We start from the raw sequence: 21,446 nt of genomic DNA, 5'->3' as shown, positions 1-21,446 counted from the left end.
ATGTGTGATGATACTGAACCCCAAATGTCTCCTGATGCTGCATTCATCGGTGTGTGAATGAATTCCCAATGGTGGCAGGTGGCACCGTTTAGAGTAGCCTCTGCCACCAGTATGAATGTGTGTGTGAAAGGGTAAATGAGCGCAGTCTGTAGTGTAAAGAGCTTTGAGTGGTCGCAAATCGACTAGAAAAGCAGTATATAAGTGCAGGTCCATTTACTATTCACCATTTACGTCATTGATGAGAGTCTACAGTCTTGGTGATAATTTACATTCATCCAGACATTTTCTGAGTGATATCCAAAGTGTTGGTCCGTCCTTGGGATAGCTGAGATGTAGTGCATAGATCGAACCGAACATTACCAGGAAGGCATTAGCAAGTCTGGGGAGGTTGACAACCACATCACTTTCTAGGGCGACACAGGTTATCACTGGGTTGTGGTGGAATGGACTCATGACTCATTTCATATTGAATTCGCACCTTAAAAAATGTTTAACTTGTCGCCAAATTTTCTGTTCTCTGTGTTTCTTCACAGACTCTTTCATCACTCCAGCGCTTGTCTACAGCACTGAACATCCTAGAAAAGTATGGCTGTAATTTGACCAATCCCAACAGGCCAAAGTATTGGAGGACAGTGAAACACAACAACCCAGTTTTCAGGGCCACTGTTGATGCTATTCAGGTAACAGAATATGACATATTATTATACATGCATTATACGACAGCTGACTTATATTTTATGATTACAGTAGAGCAATACAAGTCCACTATAAATATGTACTAGAGATCAAAAGAACTTAACAAACAAAACAACAATAACAAAAAAGTAATACAAAGAATTCAATACTGAGTGAGTCTGCATACAAGTCTTCATGATAATAGGGCTCTTTCCACTACCGGGCAATACCCTGAATGAGGCGGGTCTCTCTCGCTGAAACACCCCTAATTTGAATATGAGCAGTCCGGAGCCGGCTTTTGTCGGGACTTTTTTGTCCCAGTCGTGGAGCAGGGTCTTTTTTCTACCCTGAAACAGCCTGGTTACTGGTTGGATAGATCTCTAAGCAGGATGTGACGTAGTAGGCTACACGACAACAACACACGACATTTGTAAAAGCCAGCGAAGCAGTGTTCCCAACTTAGCGACTTTGTTGCTAAATGTAGCGACTTTTCAGACCTTAGCAACTATTTTTCAAGAAAGCGACTGGAGACAAATCCAGCGACTCCCTTTTTACTCTTCTTAATGAACCGCTAATGAAGTGCCGCCGTTAGCTGCAGTTAGCTACAGTTAGCTCTGTAGCAGTACAGTGTGTATGTGCTGCTGCTACAGGAGGTGTTCACTTAGCGATCTCTGTTTGTTTACAACAAGCACCGGACACTGCACAGTTAGCGATGCCGGTTAATTACTATGTTAATGATCAGTGGAGACTCTGTGCATAATTAGCCATGCTGCTTTCAGCTGCTGACGTTGTGCACAGTTAGCGACAGTGAAAACCAAATGTCACCTCCGGAGTCTCTAAATCCCTCTGGGGGCTAACCTGTAATGGAGACACGCAGAGTGAGCCGACTTTTGAGAGGGTGTGGCCTGAGACGGTGGCCACTTTTCCCCCTAGTCGAAACACGGCAACTGATTGCATGTTTATTCAGTCTATTAAATGCCTAGTTGTATGTCTAGAATATTGACTGACTGACTGACTGACGGTGAAATTAAGTAAAATAGTTAATAGAGATATGTGTGTGTATGTGGATGATTCTTACTGACTCATCCATTTGGCACAGCAGTCATTGTTCAGATGATAAGAAGCCCTGAATGTCTTGGACCTGTACTGGTCCTTCCCTGAACATTCCCTGAACGTGTCCCAATCTATACAAACCTGTCCCAATCCTCCCAAATAAAATCTCTTTCATTGGGCTTGTAACTGGAGGGTCGCCGATTCGAATCCCAGGACTGACAGGTCAAGGACTGAAGTGTCGTTGAGGGAGGGCTTCTAACCCTTTATCTCAGTTCTGTCCCTTTTATTCTAGTTCCAAAGGGATAGATTTCCAAAGTTGTTCACGCTACATACTTTGTATTCTTTGTTCTCACAGGGAGGACGAGCAGTGCTCTGTCTCTATGGTTACTCCAATCAGCAGCTTGATGGGCTCAGCTTCCCTGATGATGTCACAGATCCTGATGTGGGCCGAGTTGCTGCAGTAACACTAGAAGTGATGAGTCTGAGGATGGAACTAGAAATGCTTATTAAGGTGTGTGTGTGTGTGTGTGTGTGTGTGTGTGTGTGTGTGTGTGTGTGTGTGTATATGTGCTCTTGTACTTCCTACATAGTGAGGACCGGAACATGTTTTCAACCAACAGAGTGAGGACATTTTTGTTAAGTGAGGACTTTTCGCCCGGTCCTCACTTCTTTAAAGGCTTGGTTATGGTTCATGTTAAGGTTAGGGTTGGACATTTAGTTGTGATGGTGAAGGTTAGGTTAAGGGTTAGGGTAAGGGGCTAGGGAATTCACTATTTCAATGAGGGTCCTCACAAAGAAAGAAGTACAAGGATGTTTGTGTGTGTGTTCTTGTACTTCATACATAGTGAGGACTAGTACACGTTTTCAACCAGCATAGTGAGGACATTTTTGTAAAGTGAGGATATTTCTGCCAGTCTATATATAGGTTCATGTTAGGGTCAGGATGGGCATTAAGTTGTGATGGTGAAGGTTAGGTTAAGGTTTAGTGCAAGGGGCTTGGGAATTCACTATTCCAGTGAGGGCCCGCACAAAGATAGAAGTACAATAATGTGTTTGTGTGTGTGTGTGTGTGTGTGTGTGTGTGTGTGTGTGTGTGTGTGTGTGTAACGCAGCATGCCATTAAATGGTGTTGCAGTTAATTGGGGTCTCCTGTCAATACACGGCCATTACACTGTGCCTAGTACCCAGCAGATTCAAAACTGTGATTTGCTCAAAGACTGTACTCAAAAAAAAAAATTGACATTCTGCAAGCTAATTGTGCTTTTTCACCCATTTCAATACAAATTGGTTTGTTTGGAGCCATACTGAACAATCTCCCAGTTAATAATACTGATATCAGGGTTATTGTAAAACAGCAATTATTGCTGTAATCATTGTAGGAGAATGATTCACAAGCTTTAGTACTAGCTATATGCTGCTTTATAACAAGGAACTACTCTAATGTCCATATATGTGTATATATTATGTGCATTGTTTTTGTATGTCTTGAAATATAAAGCATTAAATATAACTTATCTGATTTGATCCCAGGATGCCCATCCCCACCCTGAGTTCTATGAGAGAATCATTCCTACACTAAGACACAAGGTACACTCAACTACCGTCGTCATCATCTCTTCAGTAAACAAAGTAAAACACTATATTATGGGGTAAATCAAAATTGAATCCTTTGGGAAGAAAGCCTTTTACCTTTAAACCAGGACTGGTTTACCATTGTCCTGATTTTGTCATGGTTCACTTAATTCAATCCAGCCTAATCAGACACAGGCCAAAGTTTATAATGACATAAAAACAAAGTTTATCAGAAGTTAACACAAGGAGTCAGCAGCGTGAGTAAGTCAAATCAAGTGAATATGTTCCACTTCCACTTCTTAATGTTTTGTGTTCCCTATTGAAGGAAGAAGGATAATATCATACTTAAAAAGGCTGCAACTTTGTGAGATATTCACGGTGGGCTGGTGAAGAGAGCTTTTTTCTAAAGAAGCCATTGTGCCTCGTTAAATGTCAGTATTAGTCGTACAATTTACTGAGCAACACCATCTCTTATTTTGACGATCAAGATAACATATAGTGCCTATTCTTTAAATCAGCTGTTCTCTCCTCTTACCTCTTAGGATGTGGGTCTCAACACTGATGCTGTGGGCTGTCACTTCTCCATTTCATGCCATTCAGATGGTCAGACCAAGTCTCTGGCCTTCCCCCTCCACCATCACTCCTCCAGGGAGAGCAGTAATGGCCAGTCCATGTCCTCCAACCACCAAAGTCTCAGATCCATTCAGGTCTTTTCCACCTCTTCAAACAAACACCCAGGTGAGGAACCAAAATACTGTTTTACTGCATTGACTACTAAGCCCCTTTTATAATGTTGTTTAATCACGTTTTATCTCGCTTGCGATATGAAAGCAACAGAAGCGGGATGCCGGGATCAAGTCATCCCACCAATTTTCCGCCTCCAGGTAGTCACAGAGGAGGAAAATTGGTGAGACTGTTGGAAGCAGGACCACTATGAAAGGGCCATTCCGGCAAGGAGAAATATCTGACGTCTCGCGTGACATCTAACACACACCTCCACTTGGTCCGACAGTCATCCAATCACTGTTCAGCAGCTGCTCAACAACTGCAGCCGCCCTGTCTAACTGTGCACAACCCCCGCCACTTACTGTAAACAAACCGGCATCGCTCACTGTCCGCTGCTTGTTGTAAACAAACCACCGTAGCTAACTGAACACATCCTGCTGCAGCACATACACACTGTGCTACTACAGAGCTAACTGTGTAGCCTATCAGCACTGTGCTACAGTGCAGCACTGCTGCTGCTCTGTCTCCTCCAACTACTGTCTCCTCCAACTACCGTCTCCTCCAACTATCGTCTCCTCCCACTATCGTCTCCTACCACTATTGTCTCCTCCCACTATCGTCTCCTCCAACTATCGTCTCCTCCAATTATCGTCTCCTCCAACTACTGTCTCCCAATATCGTCTCCCCAACTATTGTGTCCTCCAACTATCGTCTCCTCCAACTATCGTCTCCTTCCAATATCGTCTCCCCCAACTATCGTCTCCCCCAGCTATCGTCCCCTCCAACTGTCGTCTCCTCCAACTATCGTCTCCTCCAACTATAGTCTCCTCCCACTATTGTCTCCTCCAACTATAGTCTCCTCCAACTATTGTCTCCTTCCACTATTGTCTCCTCCCACTATCGTCTCCTCCAACTATCGTTATTATTATCGTAGTATCGTATTACTATCGTAGTTATTTCTGTGAGCATTGTGGGTTTTTCTTTCATTAACCAAGGGGTACCAACAATTTTTGTCCACGTGTATGTCCATTTATAGACAGAGTGCCTACTGTTGTAATACTTATTAAAGTGCACACACACACACACACACACACACACACACACACACAATTTTCCCTTGCTAATCAAGAAAAGTTGTTTTGGCTTCATACACTACATCATTATGACAATGTTTATATGAATATATATTAGAATAAAGAAGTTATAAGAATATAAAGAATATATAAAATATATATTCTTATATATATATTCTATATATATAAAGAATAGATAAGTTTATACCACTCTCCTGCTTTCCAGCATCAGTGTATGACAACTTGTGGATCAAAGAGTTTTATCAGTTTTATCACAATTTGTTTCCAGATTGACAGATCCTACTGCTGTACACATACACGCTCTGGGCAGTGTATGTTAAATGAAGTAACGCATGGACACTATGTGGTACACTTAATAGTTCAAAGTAGTAGTAATTAACATAATATTAGTCATGTTTCTCTCAGAAAAGTTGTTGGGCCTGGTGGCAAGTATCTTTGGGCAGGTGACCATATGTCTTTTTTGATTACAAAATCTAGACTATTTTTGTTACTGAATATTTGATGACTTTGAGCGATCATCCTAAACTGGAGTAGCTCAGTAGCTTGGAAGTTACTTCCTCAAAATGGCGGCTAGATACTTTACTTATTAAACAGGAGAGGGTGATAGCATCATAGCTTAGACACTTTATTTGATCAGGCTGCAGATGCCAGAAAGCTGATTTTAGAGCTTTAAAAAATCTTTAGATAAAGAATTTAAATTACAGCTGCATATGACAACACTATCAGACTCCAGAGATTAGAGATAAATGGGAAGCCATCCTGAACAAATTCTACCTAGACCTCTTGTTACCTTTTACTGAAGAAGCCAAAAAGCTGAAATGCCAAAGTCAGAATGAAATAGTGTGACTTATAGAGGAGAAACAGTAGAAAATGATGTGATAGTATTTGGCACAGTAAATGTCTGTTATCTCTGTTTCAGAGAACTGCAATATTTGTGGAATATTCCGTATCTCTGCTCACTGCCTCACCTGCCTCCAAGGGCTCTGCTCAGAATGTGACAGACTGTACCACTCCTACCCTGAGAGAGCAAACCACCGCCGAACAGCTGTCTCGTCATCGTCCCAAAACAGGAAAACTGACAGGTCAGGCAATATAAAATAATAATAATAATAAAAATAATAACTTTATTTCGATAGCACCTTTTAAAAACAAAGGAGAATGATGCCATAGTCCAGGGGTCCCCAAACTACGGCCCGCGGGCCACTTCCGGCCTGCCAAAGCAATTGGAGTGGCCCTCTAAACATGGCCAGTTTTTTTAAAATTGCATTTATTATACATTTATTTATAAAATATCCACATGTAATGATTAAGGTAGGCGTTCCAATTCAAATTGACCTTAGTTGTGAATTATTTACAGTAGTAGCTAATTTTCACCCCCTCACACAATGGTATATTCCGATCTACGTGATGCCAAGCCGTAAGCGTCCAGTTTTCGCGGGCAAGGCAAGCTAACGGAAGAGAGTCGGTCAACAAAATGTGGAAACGGAAAATATATTCTGAATGCAGAATCTATTTTCAACTGTACCTGTTACAAAATCACATCACCTCATTGTTAACTGGCATCAGCTTGTGTTTTTATTTTCTACAAAATAAAATGAATATCTGTGGTACTTCAGATAAACATGTGAAGACCTTTTCTTACTTTTTTGCAAACCAACAGGTGGTGCCAAGGCCAACAGATGATCGTTATATTTACACAATAACACTGGTGGTCACTTTGGCCCATATCATTTACTGTTATAGACTGACCCCAGCCCCCCATCACAGAAAGAAAAGCTGATGTCCCCTGCCATAGGGCAAACACAGCAGAGATAAGGCCTAAGAAAACAATTCTTACAAAAAAACATAAGACAGTATATGATCAATAACAGGACATTCTCAGATACCAAGGAAAAGTAATTAAATAATAAGAACAGATTTAAAGGTAAAAGGACGACTACGTAGAGAAGAGAATAGAATAAAAATAACAAGATGGAAAACATTACTTGAAAGCAAGTCTATAAAAGTGGCTTTAGGAAGTAATTAAAAAGAAGAAGCTTATCTCCCTGGGCAGCTCTGTGGGAATATTCTGATTCCACTGGTCCATAGCCAGTCCGGGTTCTGATTTATTGTCAGTCAATATTAAATAACACTTCACTCCAAAAATAAATGTAACTGTTTAAACTTTAAAGAATCATTGTATAGGCTTTAGTGACATCCAAGGTTGTAATAGTTTTGGATGTTTCATTAGTTTTGGTTTTAATTTCGTTGTCAATTTTTGTTTTCAAATTCAGTTCGTTTTTATGAGTTTTTAGAGTGAGTTTGCTAGTTTTGATTAGTTTTAATTTTTTGGGGAAAATGCTTAGTTTTAGTTTAGTTTTTATTAGTTTTAGTTTTTTTGTAATGAGGTATTTGTTGGGTGCCAGATTCAAAAAGGTCACAATAAATGTTGCCTTTATTTCCTTTGTCTGATCCATCTCAGCCCCAATAAGTTTATTAAGTCATAAACCCAGATAGATGAAATAGATTTCATATCAACCAAAAAGGTTTACGTATGAAAAAAGTTGACAAAGGACATTTTTACTATAATTTTAGTTAGTTTTACTTAGTTTTGTCACCACAAAATACAGTTTCAGTTAGTTATCGTTTTTTTTTTTTAAAAACTCTCGTTTTTATTTTTATTTCAGTTAACGAAAATGTTTTTTCAATTGTAGTTTTCGTTCGTTGGTTAGTTTTCGTTATAATATAACTTATTATACTACTATTACTATAATAACCTTGGTGACATCTAATGAAGACATCATTTATTTCATAGTAACATAGTTAGTGGCAATTTACACTTAATATATATACTCTATATATATTTGTTTATGTCAGTGTGTGTGTTTTTTTAATTTAATAATTAAAAAAATGAATGAATGCAAAATAATGGTTGATGAACCGATGTGCTAAGACTGTTTTGCCAAGATTTGATTGATATGAACGAGCTCAACCCATCACATTGAGTGGGTTACAGACAGTCAGGGCTATAGCTTTAGTAAAGACCATGACAGCAAAGTTTGGTGAATGCATAGTGGAATTCGTAGTTAGAACAGAGTGCTAGTATAACAATCACAAACAAAATATAACAATCCCTTTTCTCCTGTTTTAGTTCTTCCACCTGGCGTTGCCTCCACTGCTCTAAAGTCAACTCAGTCCAGGACGTGCTCTGTGGAAAGTGTGAGCACCCTCGTTTGGAACTGATCAGCTCTAAAGCAGATGAATCTCAGCCTGCCACCATCACTGGTCTGTGTTTTCTTTTGGTGTATCACATAACTCCACTATCATAATCATTGCCATATCCAATGCCAGAAACTTTATTCTACTGCTTTGGGTAACACTTTACAATAACCATCTAAGTGATGTTTATAGATGGTTTATAAACCAATTATTAACCATTTACAAAGTGCTATACATATTTAATCTTTAAATGTATAAAAATAATCTTTAAATGAATTAAAAGTTACATGAATCATTTCAAAATCATTAACATACTTAATATGGTGTTAAAATGTTATAATGAGTGGAACCAAAACTATTAATAAACTATTAATTATAATTTAATTGTTTGTTAATGGTGAATTAATTATTAACTTGCATTAATATGCCATCTATTAGCCATTTAGTTAGTTAAACAACTAACTGTTTAACTAACAAAATGGTTAGTTTAGCAACTTTAGGTTGCCAATCAAACCTAAAGAGCATGCTCCTGAAGACCTGGAGTCCTGGAGGCAGAGGCTGATGAAGGATAAGGGCCTGAAGCTGATTCAACTCATCAGAGCAAGTCACCTTAATCACATGTCAGTGTTCTTGGGAATAGACTACATTTAGTGTATTCTAGTCTCTAGTCTCTTTGTCCTTCATCCATTCTAAATGGCCTATAAACGGTTTATAAATGATGATTAAACATTAATAAACTATCTGTTTACCATTTATAAATGATGGTTATTGTAAAGTGTTACCCTACTTTGTAGTTTGGTAGGTGACATAGAAACTGAGATAAAAGCAAAAAATCTATGACATCTAACCTTTAAGTAGTACTTCTCCTAGCGGTGGGGACGGCAGTTCTTTTCAGTGTACTGAATAGCTAGAATCCACTCATTTAAAAGAGAAGAACAAAAGGCTAGGTCACCGAATCATTCAGAGTTTAACCGGAGCTATGACTGCGTGTCAGAACTCACTGAGCTGAAACACTCCGATCGTTCAGTTGTGCTTGCTAAGTGAACTGAAAACGGCCATTTGTGAATAAGCCAATGAGCTAAGAATTAAGTTAGATAAAGTTACAGTTTGCAAACGAAAGCAAATTCAGTTAGTTTTAGTTAGTTTTTAGAGTGAGTTTGCTAGTTTTAATTAGTTTTTTTTGTAATGGGGTATTTTTTGGGTGCCAGATTTAAAATAGTCACAATAAATTTTGCCTTTATTTCCTTTGTCTGATCCATCTCAGCCCCAATAAGTTTATTAAGTCATAAAACCAGATAGGTTTACATATGAAAAAAGTTGACAAAGACGAAAATGAAGGACATTTTCACTATAATTTTAAGTTGGTTTTAGTTAGTTTTGTAACCACAAAATACAGTTTGTAAGTTATCGTTATTTAGAAAACTCGTTTTTATTTCAGTTGATAGTTGAAGAGAGGGAGAGAGGGGGTGAGTTTGGGTGACGGAGACTCTCACAGTGCTCCGGTTCACTTTACGTTCTAGTACGTTCAGTACACCAATGGAAACACTGACTGATCTCGCCTGCAGGGAATGACAGTATATTCAAGAGAGCTCCGGGGCAGAAGTTGGCGGTTTGGGAACCATTTGGGAACCACTGCTCCAACTCTTGCAAGAGTTAGAACAGTGGAGCAGACCACCACTTGCCATACCCCTCCCTTATCTGACTGTCTAACTCAGTAGTTCTCAAACTTTTTGAGTCGCGACCCCCAATTTAACATGCATGTTGTCCGCGACCCTCGCTCACTGAACAGAATCTCACATGCACAGTTCAGATCACCCAAAAAAGAAACAAAATGACCAAAAAAAGGAAACAAAATGACCAAAAAGACACAATATTACCAAAGAAAGGAAACAAAATGACCAAAAAAGACACTAATTGACCACAAAATGATTTAAAAAAAAGACACAAAATGATAAAAAAAAAAGACATTAAGTGACCAAAAAGACTAAAGCACATTAACACATTAAAACTATAACACAGTGGAGACAGAGCTGACTTCCGAAATGATTTGGTGACCCCCAGAAATCATCTCGCGACCCCAAGGTTGAGAATAGCTGGTTTAACTAAACTGTAGCCTACATCAGCAGAGCTGGGCTGCCTGACACGGTAATCAATAGCTTCAGAGCTGAGGCGGAGCTACAATTTATATGTCTGTAAGGAACTCGCGTGACTGAAAGTAGTTCCACTTTACATTCATTTATTTTCGCATGCAAGTTTTTTTTATTTTTATACCGTGTATTCTTCGTGTAATTTCATGCACCGAGAGAACCATGTTCACCCCTACTATTTTATATTTATGGGTATTGGGCCCAAGTAACTCAACCATCAGCATAAACATGAAAACGGGCCACTTAGACCCCATTTAGCTTCAGGCTTTACGTTGTGTCTGCAGAGACGCTGCCCTGTACCTGTATTTTTCTTTTGCAGTGTTCTGTAGTTCTTTAACAAGCACTCATTTAAACTTGGCAATTGTGTATTCCAACATGGTAAATCACAGCAATCCCAGTCGCAAACCTGTAACAACTACAATTAAGTGACTTAAATGAATGATGAATGAATAATACCAGAGATGTTTCTAAGTAATTCAGCTGTCCTTTCTAAGTATTTCCCTCCTTGTTTGTTACTGTAATTACCCAGTAATTTACCATTCTTATAATATCTTCACTTAAGTTAAAATATAATATAATAAATATTATAAAATATTTTACTATTTAAGGGACTGTAAAAGGAAGGATTACCCCAAAGCTCCTTAATTCATTGAATGTAAAGTAAATGTCAACCTTACGTGTCAAACATTGACCACACATTTCCATGGCCAGTCTGTGGTCACTTAGCCTCGTGGAGGATCTGTCTCTGCTTTCTATCTCTGACAGTGGAGAGATATTCTGGCTATTCTGAATGTCTTTTAGGGCCAGTCTGCCTAGTTCTGCTCTACATGCATTCATTGGGATATTTCTGCTTACATCTAAAATTGCAGAATTCTGCATGTAAACATTTTGTTTGAGTTATGATGACAAAGTGGACCCTAGGAGGAGAAATGAATCTTCAAACGGCAACAAAAGTATGCCTTTAACCTCTTCGTTGTCACTTGCCTATGGCAAAAACGTATATAATTTTTACTCAAACAAGGGAGGGCCATCACGACCCTGGTTCTTGAGGAAAGTTGAGGAATAGAATGAACTGGCATTTGTGTGTGTTTATATGTGTTCTTCTCAGAGTGGCAGTGTAAGAGCTGTACCATGGTAAATGGAGCCAGCAGTATTCTGTGTCAAGTGTGTGAAAGACCTCGTTTGGCTACAAGACCTCCATTGACCTCTTCACACCCACCCAACAACCCCCCCAGACCACCAGCACCAGTGCTGGGCATGCCCGGTGACCCTGACAGCCAGGTCAGTTAAGTGTGCTTGTGTGTATGTGTGTGTGTGTGTGTGTGTGTGTGTGTGTGTGTGTGTGTGTGTGTGTGTTTGTTTTGTAGTGTAACTGCTTGGTTTTTATTTTGGCATCCATGTTGACTGGTTAGAGCAGCCACAAAGCCCACCTGAGCAGCACGGCTCAGGTGGGCTCAGCTGGGTATCGGCTGCAGCACAGAGAGAGATTTGGGATGACGCTGGTATATATTTTTTTTTGTTTTAAGCAAAAACAGACAATTTATACTCGCACTGTACCAGCAGCAGCCCACCTTTAATTCCAGTCACAGTTACATGTCTTCACCTGTAGAAGATGTGTCACAGCTGGCTCTAAGCCATGACAAAACGAGAGACGCACCGTTTCAAATGAATAAGGATTAACATATTTATTTAACATAAATAATAAATGAATTCACAATATACAATAAAATTAGGTGTGAAAGTCATTAAGATCAGTGGTGTAGGTAGCCTGGCTAACACCAGACCAAATCTCATTGGAGATTAGTCTGGACACCTGCCGTTTATTTCTCCGTAGAGGAGGTGTGGTTTACGATCCTCCAGAGCCGTTTATTGGGCGCTTAGAATGTCTATCAAAGCGTCTGTAGGTAGCTCTTAGCCAATCAGATCAGTTATACCAGATGACGTAGTAGAGCAACAGAGATGGATGTTTGTTGTGTGTGTGTCTGTGAGAGAGTGTTGTTTGCTGCTTTGCTTCTCCAGTTCTCGCTTTCTGCAAGATTATTTATTTTCACGCTTTATTCCCCCTCATGTCATTCAGCCACACACATCCACTGATTTTATGGGCAATAAACAAGCTGCTGCGGGCCTCTCGGCGGCTCCGCTGTCCGCGGTAGCGGGGCTATTAGCCGCTAGCGACGCTAATAGCTAATAGCCCCGCTACCATAACGCCGGTGATCTCAGCGGAGCCGCCGAGAGACCTTTCGCCTTTCAACTTTCGCTCTAAACTATTTTAAACACCATCTGCAGCTATAGAGAGTTTTGCGTCTGCAGCAGCCATGTTGGATCCGGAAAGCTTCCAAGCGCCGAGTAGTACGCGTCATCGTCTCACCGTCCCTCCCCGCTCTGTGATTGGATCCCTAAAACAGGGCTACGAAACTGGCTTGGTTGCCAGACTGCCTGGAGGCTCGAAATTAAATTCGAGCGCGCAAGGCAGTCTGGGTATACCCAGGCTATGGTGTAGGATGTGCATGTATGAAAAGTATGGTGTGTGTGGATGTTGTGTGGAGCATAACAGAATATCAACAAAACTCAAACTAAAGCTGCCACACCACCCGGGAGACAGGCATTTATCTGCAAGGAGAGAGAGAGACAAAATGAATGAGCTACATTTTATATAGTAAACCCAAATCACCTGCACAGGTGTCCTCAATCGCCAGATTGCCGGGCTGGCCCGACCCCCCTGTCAACCAGCAACTTACTTCAGGCCCCACTGGCAACACCAGCAGGGGCTGCCACAGATGCTACAGGCATGACAGCTTTTAATCTGAAATGGCAGATATGCTGTCTGTGACACTGCCTGGGGTCAAGCTGCATCATTTTAGCCAGGCAGCCCTCACATGATTTTCAGAATTTATATATATTGCAGAAGGTTCAGGCTCCATGTTGAGTTGGCTCCATCAATAACAAGAAGCAGTGAGCAGCTAGTATGGTGGCTAGCTAGGGGGCAGCAAAGCTAAACGCTCTTTTTCCATATTAAGTCCTTACACAAGGGACATAAAAGAGTAGCGCAGGAAGGTAAGGCATAGCAACTGTTTATTCTCTGCAATAAGGAGCACAAATAGGGAGGAATCAAGCCTAAGAGAGCCTTATAAATTAGAGTCAGCCAATGTGTGTATCTGCATGCACTCAAAGAAGCCAGTAACAAATCTCAGTGCTGAGTGAAAGACAGTGTCCAAAGACTGGAGACATTTGGATGAAGCACTCAAATAAAGCACGTCTCCATAATCAATTATGGGCAAGAAGGTCGCTGTCACTAATCTCTCTCTGACTCTGAGGGAGAAGCAGGTTCTATTTCTGAAAAAGAACCCAAGTTCACCCTAAGATTACTGACCAGTTTGTTGTTATAGGCTTTAAATGAAAGCTCCCGACCAACAATAAAACCCAACTAAATGTAATTTAAATCCAGTTCTGTAACATAAGGTAACTAGTAGCCCAACATGGAGGGAGTTTGATTGGAAGATCAAAATGAGGTACTTTATTACTCCATCTATCTCCCCAAGGTACAGTAATACTGCTGAGATGTGTTGCAGGGGTTGTGGGCTGGTGGGGGATTTTACTCATATATATTTTTTTTTTTTCATAGATTTTTGGAAAAATATTCAAAAGGAAATCAAACATGTTTTGGGCATCTAGCAGTGTACATATTGGGTATAGTTCCAGATAATGTTACAGATGGGAATTTTACTTTGTTACTGAGAATTCTGCTTTTAATAGCGAAGAAAACAATTACAGCCTCTTGGTTAAAGCCACAACCCCCCAGTTTAACGGAATGGAGAAAATGTATTTATCATGGAGAAAATCACAGCAAGGTTACAGCTTAAATCAGACAGGTTTGAACAAAGATGGCTACCAGTAATACAGACAATGTCAGAACTTTAGTCACCTTCTTTTTCTTTTTTTTTTTCTTTCTATTTTTCCACTTTAGTTGTTCAGTCAGTGTATGTAGTCATGGAAACATGTTGCCCTTATTACCTCCTTTTAAGAAGGAGGAAGAAATATCTGAAGATAGGATGTAAGAGCATGATTAATATTAGAACTGGAACCGTAATAGCATCTCCTTATGTGTGTTCTCAATGTATGTGTGTTTGTCATCTCATGTGAAATGAAGTGAGTTAAAAAAAAACTATAGGTTTTCCTTTTGATGTAACATTAGGAGTTTTCAGTGGTGGCACCTTTGAACGAGAGAAAACCACGAGCTTGGTTTTGTCTGTGTTTGTGTCTAAGCCAACAAATCCCACATGTGATATGTGTCCTTGTGTTTTTAATTGACGTTTTTATAAGGCAAAACAAACTAGATGATGAAAGAAGCAATTTTTCATAACACACAATGAGTTGTGATTATTTAGTCAGTCACACTCTTTGTTTCGAAATAAGTTGTGTTTTTCTTTTAATGTAAAAAATCGTCTTGTCACTGCAACATTTTTATCTGTGTTGGATTATGGAGATCTTTTGTACATGATTGCTGCTGCTCAATGTCTTAGAACAGGGATGGGTAACTTAAATGCTGGAGGGGGCCACAATTTTTCATGGACACTACCACAGGGCCACATATAGGACCGTGCACTTAACCAGATATGATGAAACTGCACTTTTAAATATGTTTACAGTGCACTAACGTAACATATTTCATGCTCAAATGCATGTATAACAGTATAAATAGAAATACAAAAGGTTTGAAGCAAATAAAAAATAACCACTTACCACTTATCTGTTTATTCTTTGAGCTTCATTACTAACGGTAAGATGGTGAATGATCCTCTGGGGTAGGATGGCCTGCTGTGGCCACTCCAAGGGCTAGCATTAGTATACTTACCTATAAGACAATATTGGGACTGCTGCCTTCATACATTTGCACCTTAATTACTGTGAGAAATGCTGGATCTTATTCTCTTCGTTCACAAGATCAGTTGTTGCTTTCTGTCCCTTCTGCTCGTAAAGAGTTGGGTCAAAGTTGTTTACTCTGCACCTTATGCTGGAATATACTACAGAAAGACTGGAAACTAACTGAATTCATTTCTTTGAGCACTTTTAAATCCAAACCGGGAGTTATTGAGGCCAATTCCACAATATGCACTTGTTTCTCATAACACGTTTAAGGTCTGTATGTTATGTAAATATGTAACTGTATTTAGTGTTTGCTGCCTCTTGGCCAGGGCTCCCTTGAAAAAGAGCTTCTTAATCTCAATGGAATATTTCCTGGTTAAATAAAGGTAAAATATAATTTAGGTGACACTGTACGTGACTTAGATTATTTTCAGCTCAGGGTGTGGAGCTAACACAAAACATTTGCAGATAATGTTTTGACTTCTGTATTCTTTCTCTGCCTCTCTCTGTCTCTCTGCCCAGTGGGTGTGTCAGTTCTGCACCTATCTGAACTACTCTCCTGCTACAGTGTGTGAGATGTGTGACCTGGCTCGTCCAGAGCCTGCACCGCTGCCTGTGAAGCTCCACCCTCCCTCTCCTGTCAGACGGGTCCCTGCCTTGCCAATCAAACCTAAAGAGCATGCTCCTGAAGACCTGGAGTCCTGGAGGCAGAGGCTGATGAAGGAGGAGGGCCTGAAGCTGATTCAACTCATCAGAGCAAGTCACCTTAATCACATGTCAGTGTTCTTGGGAATAGACTACATCTAGTGTATTCTAGTCTCTATGTCCTTCATGTCTGTGGCAGGATGGAGAGAAGAACGGAGTGAGTCCAGAGGAGGTGTACACAAGCATGAGGGTAGCAGGGGACAGCAGCATCTTGCCATGCAAGTGGTTGAAGACGGAGCTTCCTCTGCTGTTGGACCAGATCAGGATGTTTGTGGCAACATCTTCCCTTCAGTCTCATCCTGACCAGACCATGGCCCAACACAAAGTCAGTATGCTTCTCTCAGTACAATCATTTCATTTCATTTATCCTTTATTTATTTTCTTGAGGAATCATTGAGGGCAACCTCTCATTTACAATGATGTCCAGAGTACGGAGAAAACACAAAACAGAGTAAGGAGAAAACACAAAACAGAGTACGTAGAAAACACAAAACAGAGTACGGAGAAAACACAAATCAGAGTACGGAGAAAACACAAATCAGAGTACGGAGAAAATTAAAAACAGAGTACGGAGAAAACACAAAACAGAGTACGGAGAAAACACAAAACAGAGTACGGAGAAAACACAAATCAGAGTACAGAGAAAACACAAAACGGAGTATGGAGAAAACACAAAACAGCACAGACAAAACACATGCAAAAACATTAAAAATAGTTACAGTGAAAGGCAGAGTTATTGGTTATCATAGTTTTAAACTGACCCATAGTTATAATTGTGAGTTTGAGTGAATGTTGTAATATGTTCCAAGTAGATGCAGCAGAAAAACTGAACGCAGTTTTTCAAAATTCAGTATTAGTCCGAGGAACATTGAGCATTAATCACTAGAGTGTGTTGGATAATTACTATGTGACCAGTTTAATAAAGTGCTGAGGTATGGTGGCATGTTGCCTATCAAGACTCTATAAATGAAGAGGAACCAATGCATGCCCAATCAAAGTCCGATAAATCCACATCTTTTCTGTTAGTGACTTTCCTCTAACACAGAGCAGGTCATGTGAAGCTCCCACTGAGGATGCTGGGAAAGAGATGAACCCTGCAGAGATTCAAAGTGTGGTCCAGTTGTCCAGAGCAGAAGTCAAGCAGGCGTGGCTAACAGCAGGGGGCGACACAGAGAGAGCTGCCAGGCAGGCTCTGAGAGACAGACTGGCCAAGGTGACAAATACTCTATGTCTGTATAATGTTAAGAGACGTAGTCTTTCTTTTATCTAGACATGTGTTTTGCTCTACACCCTAACCTCTTAGGTAAAAGAGCTGAGTGTGCTGGGCTTCAGCAATGAGGCTCGCTGTAACGAGGTTTTGAGGCAGAGTGGTGGTGAGGTAAGGGAGGCCCTGGCCCTGCTGCAGCGCCCCCTCCTGGAGCCCTTCCACCAACACATTTGGAGTGACAAGCCCGAGCCTCCTGTGGACATCCATCACCCCGACAAACAGGTGACACCAGGCAAATACATCAAGTCAAGTCAAGTAAATTTTATTTATTTAGCCCAAAATCACAAATCACAGATTAGCCTCAAAGTTTTTACAGGTTTTACAGACTGTACATGGTACGACACCCTCTGTCCTATGACCCTCCCAGCGGCCAGGGAAAAACTCCTTAAAAAACCCTTTTAGCAGGGGAAAAAGAAGAAGAAACCTCAGGGAGAGACAGAGGAGGGATCCATCTCCCAGGATGGACAGACGTATAGACAATATACAATAGACAATAGATGTCGTTGTATAGGGCAGAGTAGAATAGAGTAGATAGAGGTTGGGGGGGGGGATTCGTTGGGAATTCATTCACACACCGATGAACACAGAAGCATTGGGAGCAATTTGGGATTCAGTATCTTGCTCAAGGATACTTTGACATGTAGGCTGCACAGCCGCCCCTGTGTAGTGTAGAGTAGAGTGGACCAGGAGAGGAGCATTCCCATCTGGGGCCGAACCAGATCCACGGCAGTGAGACCAGCAGGAGTGATGCCGAGCAGGACCACGGCTCCACACCCTGTAAAAGAGAGAGCAAAGACTGCAACTGCATCTGGTCACAGCTAACAATTTTAATGTTCATTCTGTAATTAGTCTAGTATCTTTGAAAGTCATAAAAAAAACTATGAAATTAAATGGTTAAAGGGAAAACACATGTCTCAAATTTTACACAATCAACTCATCTGGGTTAACATTGCATGTTTAAGCGGCTGTATGGAACAACCACCAGCGTACTCTGAATTTTGGCAACATTCCCTGTGAAAATAGTGCCAGAGAAGCCCAAAAGTCTTTCACCCTTTTCGTTGATAACAGAAAAAATAAAGAGGCGACGTGTAACGCCCGCGAATGTAATAAAAGCCCACAAACGTAATAGAAAATTTGCAAACGTAATAGCTGCTGCCTACGACAAACATAACACGTGATTTCCTACTAGTAGATATAGATACTAGTTAAATAGCTTTAAATAGGCTATCGCTAAATTAAAGTAAAACCAAATGTATGTTGTTTGATTGTAAAAGGACTAACACTGAGGTAAAAATGAATCTAAATAATGTTGAATTGAAATTGAAAGAGTATATGAATCAAAGTTTTTGGGAGTAATAATAGATGATAAAATTTGTTGGAAGCCTCACCTAAAATATATAAAACAGAAATTATCCAAGCCTATTTCTATCCTTTACAAAACAATAGATCTACTGAATAAGAACTGGCTTCAGTAGTGAAAATCTTCAACTTTCAATATTGTAATAAGTTCCCACGAATGTAATAACGCAAAGAATAATGGTTGTTGTTGTTTGTTTGTTTGCCTATACATACTATAATAGGCTCATTTTTGCCTCTCCTGTACCATCTACATGTATACATTATATACATTACATTAACTGAATAATTCACATCGTTACAAAACACATGATAGCTTAAACTGAAAAATCTAAATCAATCAAATTTCATTGTAACCTTTGATAATTTTAGACTTTAAAGTCTTCTTGAAAACTAACATAGAGTTACACATCTTAAGTTCATCATTTAGTCCATAATTCCATAATTTTACACCCAAAACTGACACACATCTGTACTTGAGATTAGTTCTGACTGGATAAAAACAGGAATTGACATGTTTACCACTTGAAACATAATTTCTAATGTTTTTGAATATACAATGTCCAAAAATGTTAATGTGTGTGATCTTATAAAAAGCTGATTTGTAGAATCATGGTATCCAACTTCATTTATTATCCTAATAGCTCTTTTCTGCAGTTTAATTATTGGATCTAGGTTTGTTAGGGCCTCGGGGCAATTGCACCGAGCACTACTGTTATACTGTGGATTTTTTCTTATTCCTCTTCCGGACGCAATTTCGTCCCACTACTAGTCCTACAAGTTGAAGAGTTGCAGGACAAATTATATATCAAAACATGCGGTTTGATCGGGCCCAAAATTTTGCATTGAAATTAATGGGACGGGCGACAAAAAATGAGCGACCAAGAACAATAATTGGAGATTTTTAAACGTCTACTTCTCCGGCATAATTTCACCTAGAGACTCCATTTAAACTTTAAACAGTAGACACAAGTCTTGTGTATTGGTGTATTAATTTGCGTTTTGATAGGTCATATAGTTTTTTATCAATCCCTGTTCAATGACCATGATCATTTTTGGAGAAATTCTGAGATTATAATGGGTGTGTATTGCACGGAATGTTCATGTCATAGTGTGTGACATCATTGCCAGAGTGTAGAGGGAGAGAAAAAATTGTCAAAAAATAAATTTGAAAACTGCGCTCCAGATAGAACGCAAAGAACTCGTGACGCTCAAAGTGAAGTCGGATCAATGATAGGAATTATGGTTTTGCCAAAAATGCTTTCTGTTCGAGGCCAAAAATTCCAGTCCACCTCTGGCTGCTGTCACTCTTTCATTAACAGGTGTCAGTTAATTCTGTTGATTGCTTTGATCTGATTGCCTTTGATCTTTGATGTGATTACAGTTACAGATACACACACACACACATGCGCGTAAGCACGCACACTCCTCACACATGCATACACATGCTTCAAACACACGCCTGCACACCCACGCACGCACGCACGCACGCACGCACGCACACACACACACACACACACACACAGTAACTTTATGTGATTTTAATTACACACACACACACACACACACACACACACCGGCAGTAGCCCCCGTGGCCCTTTCAAAATTTCCCCAGAGGAAATTTTCTAGTTTTATATGCATCTCCCCAAATTTCAACACAGTATGTCATATAAGGCAACACAAGTGAAAAGTAGAGCAAATGAAGGCAGTTCTTATTCAGTAGATCTCTTGTTTTGTAAAGGATAGAAATAGACTTGGATCATTTCTGTTTTATATATTTTAGGTGAGGCTTCCAATACATTTTATCATCTATTATTACTCCCAAAAACTTTGTTTCATATACTCTTTCAATTTCAACATTATTTAAATTCATTTTCAATTTTACCCAGTGTTAGTCCATTTACCACCAAACAACATAAATTTGGTTTTACCTTCATTTAGCGATAGCTTATTTAAAGCTATTTAACTAGTAGGATATGGAAGTCTTGTTGTATTGTTCTAAATATTTCCTTCCTTCTCCAGCGCATATGTCGGAGGTTACTAGCGGTGTACGATCTTCCCAGCTGGGGTCGCTGTGAGCTTGCCTTGTCACTGCTTCTGGAGCACAGCGCCCCCTACGCACTTGAAGATGTAGTGCAGGCAGTACGAGAGTCCCACGACAGGGAGTTTATCAAGAGAGTGCTGGCTAAAGAGTGTCCCATCTGCCTCTCTGTCTTCCCACACAGCAAGGTACTGGACTGTGAATGTTTAATGCTTGCAGTGTTGTAGCATTTTGTATGTCATTGCCTACTTTCTCGCCCTCTCTTCTCTATCAGATGCAGTCTCTGACCTCGTGTCAGTGTTCTGTGTGCTGTGGTTGTTTCCAGCAGCACTTCACCATTGCTGTAAGGGACAAACACATAAGAGACATGGTCTGTCCAGTCTGCTGGGAGCCTGATATCAATGACCCTGAACACCTCAACAGCTACTTCTCTACCCTGGACATCCAGGTATGAAAGCACATGAACCAAGGAAGGAATGGGGGAGGATAAAATGTAGACTTGTGGTTCCTGGTCACACCAGAAAGTGAGACAATAAAGTTCAACGTGTTCTTGTAAGATGGTGGTGGTGCTGGAATTTGAATGACGGAGTGACTACTTCCACTCTCAGGGCAGAATTCACAAAAGGATTGCTTGGCTTTTTTGTGGCCACCAGACACGCACCTATAGCCGTGTTTCCACTAGGGAGAGAAGTGTCCACTGGGAAAGTCTCAGGCCACGCCCTCTCAAAAGTCCACTCACTCTGCCTGTC

At 40.2% G+C, this 21,446-nt stretch overlaps 1 protein-coding gene across 2 annotated transcripts in view; it reads left to right on the top strand.

Annotated features, from left to right (window-relative positions):
- LOC131979863 (E3 ubiquitin-protein ligase RNF31) overlaps nt 1-21,446 on the top strand; it is a 49,398-nt gene that overhangs the window by 2,693 nt on the left and 25,259 nt on the right. The window contains exons 3-15 of one of the 2 annotated variants that reach the window (XM_059343923.1): nt 534-680; nt 2,084-2,239; nt 3,259-3,315; nt 3,843-4,038; nt 6,100-6,202; nt 8,251-8,384; nt 11,574-11,746; nt 15,851-16,084; nt 16,173-16,358; nt 17,079-17,246; nt 17,337-17,522; nt 20,679-20,885; nt 20,972-21,145. In XM_059343923.1, coding sequence (XP_059199906.1) covers nt 534-680; nt 2,084-2,239; nt 3,259-3,315; nt 3,843-4,038; nt 6,100-6,202; nt 8,251-8,384; nt 11,574-11,746; nt 15,851-16,084; nt 16,173-16,358; nt 17,079-17,246; nt 17,337-17,522; nt 20,679-20,885; nt 20,972-21,145 — 2,121 coding nt within the window. Of the gene's footprint in view, nt 1-533; nt 681-2,083; nt 2,240-3,258; nt 3,316-3,842; nt 4,039-6,039; nt 6,203-8,250; nt 8,385-11,573; nt 11,747-15,850; nt 16,085-16,172; nt 16,359-17,078; nt 17,247-17,336; nt 17,523-20,678; nt 20,886-20,971; nt 21,146-21,446 lie in introns of both variants that reach the window. The other variant, XM_059343922.1, reaches the window with a different exon arrangement.

Source organism: Centropristis striata, chromosome 11, assembly GCF_030273125.1.
Source record: "Centropristis striata isolate RG_2023a ecotype Rhode Island chromosome 11, C.striata_1.0, whole genome shotgun sequence".
NCBI classification, from domain to species: domain Eukaryota; kingdom Metazoa; phylum Chordata; class Actinopteri; order Perciformes; family Serranidae; genus Centropristis; species Centropristis striata.
Note: the sequence above shows the minus strand (reverse complement) of the source record. Positions and strands in the feature narration are given on the sequence as shown.